The sequence below is a fragment of the Cebus imitator genome, unplaced genomic scaffold (assembly GCF_001604975.1).
Source record: "Cebus imitator isolate Cc_AM_T3 unplaced genomic scaffold, Cebus_imitator-1.0 Scaffold47, whole genome shotgun sequence".
Classification (NCBI taxonomy): Eukaryota; Metazoa; Chordata; class Mammalia; order Primates; family Cebidae; genus Cebus; species Cebus imitator.
In genome coordinates this window covers 622,980-630,480 of record NW_016107362.1, presented here as the reverse complement: position 1 = coordinate 630,480, position 7,501 = coordinate 622,980, and the positions used below count along the sequence as shown (strand labels likewise).

General features: G+C 38.0%; 1 protein-coding gene and 1 long non-coding RNA gene across 6 annotated transcripts in view; one reads left to right on the top strand and one right to left on the bottom strand.

The window, feature by feature from the left end:
* WDR19 (WD repeat domain 19) overlaps positions 1–7,501 on the top strand; it is a 107,603-nt gene that overhangs the window by 15,097 nt on the left and 85,005 nt on the right. For 3 of the 5 annotated variants that reach the window (XR_001824841.2, XM_017527260.1, XM_017527261.2), the window contains 2 exons: positions 2,031–2,146; positions 6,530–6,610. Coding sequence is in view for 4 of the 5 variants with exons in the window: in XM_017527260.1 (XP_017382749.1) it covers positions 2,031–2,146; positions 6,530–6,610 (197 nt within the window). In the remaining variant the exon portion in view is untranslated. The remainder of the gene's footprint in view (positions 1–2,030; positions 2,147–6,529; positions 6,611–7,501) is intronic. The other 2 variants (XM_037738001.1, XM_017527262.2) reach the window with 1 other exon arrangement.
* LOC108303447 overlaps positions 2,029–7,501 on the bottom strand; it is a 9,181-nt gene continuing 3,708 nt past the window's right edge. Inside the window, exons 2-3 of the long non-coding RNA XR_001824847.1 lie at positions 2,667–2,670; positions 2,029–2,039 (exon numbers count right to left, since the gene is read on the bottom strand). This is a non-coding gene — a long non-coding RNA (uncharacterized LOC108303447). The remainder of the gene's footprint in view (positions 2,040–2,666; positions 2,671–7,501) is intronic.

Here is a 7,501-nt window from a genome sequence, read left to right as displayed (position 1 = left end):
AAGGTTTTTTCGGTAGGTCCTGGAGCTAAGATTCAAAGCTAGGCAGTCTGGCTCCAGAATCTATACACTTAACTATTCTCATTAGTAGAATTACCCTTGGAACTCAAGGATTTATCTATCCCAAGACCCTCAAAAATGCTCATAGTGTTAATCATGTGATTTCCCCCAAAAAATATTGTTTTTTGTTGTTGTCGTTTGTTTGGTTTTGGTTTTTGAGACAGAGTTTCATTCTTGTTGCCTAGGCTGGAGTACAGTGGCATGATCTCAGCTCACCGCAACTTCTGCCTCCCAGGTTCAAGCGATTGTCCTACCTCAGCTTCCCGAGTAGCTGGAATTATAGGCACATACCACCATGCCCGGCTAACTTTTTGTATTTTTAGTAGAGATGGAGTTTCTCCGTGTTGGTCAGGCTAGTCTCGAACTCCCGACTTAAGGTGATCCGCCCACCTTGGCCTCCCAAATTGTTGGGATTACAGGTGTGAGCCACTGCGCCCAGCCAAAAATGTAGTTTTTGCACTGGCTAGAAGGCCTAATGAAAAAGCTTCCCGATAGTTAATGGTTATCTGACATTACTCATTAGCTTAGTTACACAGTTCTTAACACAAGTCTTGCTGGGGTGCATTCATACAAGTACATCAGTATTATCATAAATTATTTTATATCTTTTAGTTGTTACTGTTTTTGTTTTTCTGAGAGATAAGGTCTTGCTCTGTCACCCAGGCTAGAGTGCAGTGGTGTGATTACGGCTCACTGCAGCCTCAGTCTACTAGGCTCAAGTGATCCTCCCACCTCAGCTTCCGGAGTAGCTGGAAGTACAGGCGTGCACCACCAGACCTGGCTAATTTTTTTTTTTTAATTTTTGTAGAGACAGAGTCTCACTATGTTGCCTAGGCTGGTCTTGAACTCCTGGGCTTATGCAGTCCTCCCACCTCAGCCTTCCACAGTGCTGGGATTATAGGCATGAGCCACTGTACCCCCCTGCCTCTTTTAGTTATATATGAACAGTTAAACTGCGAATATTAAATCTGCTTAGGTCAAAGGCCTATCACACCATCGAGCTGAATATAAGTAAAATTAACTTCACTGTTTTGGGATTTACTTCTTTTAAGACATTATCTTTGGAGCCAGGCATGGTGGCTCACACCTATAATCCCAGCACCCTGGGAGGCCAAGATGGACAGATTGCTTGATCTCAGGAGTTGGAGACCAACTTGGGCAACAAAGTGAAACCATGTCTCTATAAAAAATACAAAAACACCAGGCGTGGTGGCTCACATCTGTAATCCCAGCATTTTGGGAGGCGAGGGGGCGGCAGATCACCTGAGGTCAGGAGTTCAAGAGTAGCCTGGCCAACATGATGAAACCCCATCTTTACTAAAAATACAAAAATTAGCTAGGTGTGGTGGCATTCCCCTGTAATCCCAGCTACTTGGGAGGCTGAGGCAGGAGTATCGCTTGAACCTGGAGGTGAAGGTTGCAATGAGCCAAGATCGCACCACTGCACTCCAGCCTGGGCAACAGAGTGAGATTCCTTCTCAAAAAAAAAAAAAAAATTAGCCAGGTGTGGTGGCATGTGCCTGTAGTCCCAGCTTCTTGGGAGGCTGAGTTGGGAGTATGGCTTGAGCTTGGGAAGCAGAGGTTTCAATGAGCTGAGATCACATCACTGCACTCTAGCCTGGGTGACAGAGCCAGATCCTGTCTCAAAAAAAAAAAAAAAAAAAGACATTATTTTTGCAGATTTGGTTATATGGTAAATAAACAAAACTTGTCAAGGAACAGAATATCTTTTTACATTAGGGCCTATGCTTATATCCAGATAAACATTTGGAAAACAGTATTGCCTTTATATGCCATTATTTTGATTGACACCTTGGTAATAAACTGTTTTAAATAAGGTTGCTCAGACATTAACTGCTTTGATGAGATTCTGAATTCCTGTCTTTTTAATCTCTTGGTACATTCAGATTGGCATCACAGATTTTTTTCTTTGAGAAATCCACATGTCTGTACAAAAATCATCTCTTTTTCAGGAAAACATACTAAGAGAATCACTTGTGGATGTTGGAATGCAGAAAATCTGCTTGCTTTAGGTGGTGAAGATAAAATGATTACAGTTAGTAATCAGGAAGGTGACACGATAAGACAGGTAATATAGTAACATCTCTTTGGTCTTATATAGTCAAGCTTTCCCACCAAATAGTTTGCCTATCAAACTAATCTATACAATTTTTTAAAATTTTTGTGTGAGGTGTATGTGCGTGTATGTAGATATATATATACGTATATGTGTGTATATATATATATAACTTCAAAAATCTTTATATATATATATATATATATATATATATATATGTAACTTCAAAAACCTTTCTATTTATGTGTTAAAACATTTTTCTTTGCTATGAATATGTTATCCAAATATCCTCCTTTGTATGTTTCCCTTTGGTAGTAACATGGATTATTAGCTCTGTGGTTCTGGTTAGACAGTGTATTTGTGAAATAACTGTTATTTTACGTATATATTTATAATGTAAATGTTAATAACAGGTAGATCTCGAATTCAGAGTCAAGTCTGCCTGATTCCAAAGCCCATACCTTTAACTGATGAATTCCTTCTAAACTAATCCTAGTTAAATTTAATCTTAAGATTAAATTTTTCTATTCACATTTCTCAAGATTGATTAGATCTTTCAGAGGCTCCCTCCTTACAGGAATTTGTATCACCAGTAGTTACATAATGTGACCAATGGGAAAATTTGACTTTAAAGTACTGTTTATGATTTAGTATTGCTAGAGCAATATTGACTAACACATTGTTTGAATACCTACCTGCTAGGCACATGGCACTGTATGATATACTATTGAAAGAACATGAAATGTGGTTCCATATTAGCCAATCTGTTGCTGCATAACAAATTAACCTCAAAATGCAGAAGCTTAAAACAATACTTATTATTTTATGGTTTTATGGATGAGGAATTTAGATGCAGCTTATCTGGGTGCCTCTGCCTCAAAGTCTCTACAAGGCTGCAATCATGATGTCAGGCAGGGCTACAGTTTCATGTGAAGGCTCAAATGTGGGGAAAATCTGCCTCCAGGCTTACTCACATGGGTGTTGACAGGGTTCAGTTCCTTATGGTTAGACTCAGGGCTTCAGTTTCTCTCTAGCAATTCACTGGAAGCCTTAACTTCCTTGGCACGTGGATCTCTCCATAGAGTGTCTCACAACACAGCAGCTGGTCAGAGTGAGAGCAGCCATTCAAGACTGAAGCCGAATCTCTTTATAACCTAATCACAGAATCACTTTGCCATATTTTGTTCTTTAGAAGTGAATTACAAGTGATAGCCCACACTCAGCAGGGCAGGGATAGGGATCACACAGGCATAAAACCAGAAAGTGGAGATCACTATGGGCCATCTTAGAGGCTGCTGATCATAGGGCCCCACTCTTAAGAAGACATTACTAATCATTATAAAGTACACATGGTCTTATTGATTAATTGTCACATTTTGTGGTACAGCTTACCTGTCGTACAACATTGGGGAGACAGAGGAGATGAATGAAAATTTGATTGTGAGTCTCTAAGCGATAGAAGGCAATCTGGATCAGTCAGGGTACAGGCTAAACTGTTGGGACAGAGAGACCTAAAATTTCAGGGGTTGTAAGAATATGATAGTATGGGTCGGGTGGATTTTTTCCTGTCTTTCTTTCTCATGTAACAGAGAGACAAGTCACCTACGTACGTCTGCTTCACTAAATTGTACAGAGCCTCCAGTTCCTTCCATCTTATTGCTCTGCCATTTTCTAGAGTATAGTACCCTCATCTGCATGATTGAAGCTAGTGTACCAGGATCACACCTGCATTTCAGCTCTAGGGAAAGGACAAAGAGAAGAAATAGAATGTAAGAAGTTTGTAAAGGACTTGATCTGGAAGATGCATTTATTATTTCCTTCATGTTATATGACTATAACATAGTCATATGTCCAAATCTACCTGCTGCCAGGAAAGCAGCAATTTTAGTCTACCTCCATGACTGTGTACCATGCTAAAACTTGTTTTACTAGATAGTGCAAAACATGTACTCATTCAGTCCAAGCAGAACAGCAAGGAAAAACTTAATACAGCTTGTTCATGGGTTATTCAAGCTTGGACTAACTGAAGATATAGGTTTTGATTGGGAATTTATAGAAAATAGGGCTGAAGATAGCTGATTCCTGTATCTGTTTTTAATAATTCTATTTTCAATACCCTTTAGAAATAGAATGGTAGAATGCTACAACTCACCTCTTTTGTGTTCATATCAGACATCACCAATAGATAGTGGATTTTTTTCTCTTCACTGAATCAAAATATGGTCTTAGAATATTTTTCCACATAGCATTCCAGGAAGTCACTACAATTCAACCATTGTTTACGTAGAAGATAACTGTTCTTCATTTCTAATCCTTAAGAAGTCTGCTTCCAAAATTAGACATACTACTTAAACTGTCATGTAGTAAGCAAAATACACATCATAAGCATTGCTTTGTTTGGTGTTTTGTCTTAATTGCTTTAACTTTGGTGTTCTGCAGATCACTGTGTTGTTATTTGTCTGTATTTATTTTTATTTATCTGCTCAGGATTTGTCTTGCTTCCTGAATCTGAAGATTGCTGGCCCTTGTCAATTCAGGAAAATTCATAGTCATTATCTCTTTGAATATTACTTCTTGCCCTTTCTATTCTGTTTTTTGGGAGTATCTGTTAGATATCTTTTTGACCCTCTCATGTCTCTTAATCTCTCCTTTTCATAGTTTCTATTTTTATCCCTCTGCAACCTTTTAGATAATTTTCTCATATTAGTTCACATATTCTTCAAATTTGTCTAATCATCTGTCTATACCATTGATTTTTTTTGTTTTAATGACTCTTGTTTAGAGAAAGCACTTTGTAGTTCTTTTAAAAATCTGCCTGAAATACATGAATAGACAGTTTACACAAAAGTATTTTTTAAATGGCTCTTGGTTGGGTGCATTGTCTCATGCCTGTAATCCCAGCACTTTGGGAGGCCAACACAGGCAGATTACAAGGTCAGGAGATCGAGACCATCCTGGCTAACATGGTGAAACCCATGTCTACTAAAAATACAAAAACTAGCTGGGTATGGTGGTGCCCCTGTAATCCCAGCTACTCGGGAGGCTGAGGCAGGAGAATCGCTTGAACCAGGGAATCGGAGGTTGCAGTGAGCCAAGATCCGGCCACTGCATTCCAGCCTGGTGACAGAGCGAGACTCCATCTCAAAAAAAAAGAAAAAAGGCTCTCATACATATGAAAAAATATCAAACCCACTTATAATTAAATAACTACAAAGTAAAGCCACACTGAAATACCATTTTTCACCTATCAGGGTGGCAAAATTATGTAAAATATGATAACATACTCTGTTGGTGAAACTATACATAAAGTTAATATGTCCCTTCTGCAGGAAAATTTGAAAATATCTAGTAAAACTACATCTGTACTTACCTTTTGACTTAACAATACCATTTCTAGGACTCTACCCTTCATATACACCTCCTATAATACAAAAGTATATAAGCACTTAAAAAAAAAACTGCCTGAACTTAAAAAAATTCTTTTCTCATATTTGTGAGTCCTTTTACAGCTTTAGTCATTTTAAAAATATTTATTTTATAATTTCTCTCTCTCTCTCTCTGATAATTCTATTTATTTTTAGATCTACTAACTCCTTCTCTTGATGTATTGTTTCTTTTTGAGTTTTGTAATTTTGAAGTATGAGCTCATCTTTAGCAGGGTTTATGTGTGGAAATTTTTTTAAACTCTTGGTAGAGGTTCTGGGTTAGTTTTTTCCAAAACTGCAGGGATAATATGAGCCTGGATCCTTCCATATTTTATGTTAATTTGTCATCTTGGGAGCTCCCAAACCACCCAACATATACATTTGAACCTCAGACTATAATGCAGATAGAAGGAGAGGTCTTTAGTTAAATCCTTTTTTCTTTCTTTATTTTTTTTTTTTTTGGTGAGACAGGGTCTCTGGAGTGCAGTGGCATGATCATAGCTCACTGCAGCCTCAAACTCCTGGGCTCAAGCAATCCTCCCACCTCAGCCTTCCAAAGCACTGGGATTACAGATATGAGCCACCGTGCCCGTTCTTTAATTAAATTATTGACATGAACTTTTTTTGTCTGACTCAACACTCAGGCCAACCAAATGGGTTTCCTTATTGTCTCCCATTACTAGCTGCTCTGGGTAGCTGTAGCATCAGTTTCTGCACAGACTCTGGTTTTAGTTTGATCTTCGCTGATGGTCCCTGTAAATTTCCCTTTTCTTCTTTCAAGCTTATTTGTTTATTTAATAAGATATATTTTCTGTTTCATCGAGAATTTCTAGATATTTGTGGCAGTAGGATTTTCAGGTTCTTAGTCCAACATTAGTCAGGAATGAAAACGAATTACCTGTTCTATTAATATTCAGAATGAATTTAAATATTGGGTTCATTCATAGTGATGATATTTTTACTCCTGTAGACACAAGTAAGATCAGAGCCTAGCAACATGCAGTTTTCCTTGATGAAGACAGATGACCGAACCTCTGCTGCTGAAAGCATGGTAAGAATTCTAATCAAATCCATGCCCAAATCATTTGGGTAATTTTGTGGAATATATAATTTCCTTTTCTTGGATGACTCAAATAGTGATGAATAAATTATGTCCATTGACTGTATTTTAAACCATGATAGAGCTACGTCTTTTAGTCCTAAAAGTTGTTATTGCTATTGACTACCGGGTATTACAGCAAATGAGGACAGCTTTCTGTTACAGTTGGTATTGCTCTTTTCATTCTTGCGGTAGCAAAAACAGTAGGGGTACTTTGCAGAAGTACTGATTTGTATATTATTTTTTATATTTTTACTCAGATTTGGTTAGCAGAGCTCTTGAAGTTGTAGCTTTTGGTTAATAATTAGATGAATTTTTCCTGCCACATCTTAACATTCTGAAATCCAGATGATTTTCACAATCAATATGAATATATTTAATGAAGTAGTAGCTGTTTATTTCCTAAAAACCGATTATTAAATTGATAGTGACTTACAATTGAGAGCATCTTATAGTCAAGGAATTATATCACTAATGAGCCCAAATAAGTAATATACTCTTTTTTCTCCCCAACATAATTACATCCTCCACTGGGAATTATATTTAAGAAGTTAGTTGCATGAGTAGCACAGAGACACTAGTTTAGCTAACACTAACCTGCAGGTGATAGAACCAGTGATGATATAAAAAGCCAAGCTGGGGGTTGGGTGCGGTGGCTCACACCTGTAATCCCTGCACTTTGGGAAGCCAAAGCAGGTGGACCACAAGGTCAGGAGTTCGAGACCAGTCTGGCCAGCATGGTGAAACCCTGTCTGTACTAAAAACAGAAAAAATTGGCTGGGCATGGTGACGCATGCCTGCAGTCCTAGCTACTCAGGAGACTGAGGCAGGAGAATCGCTTGA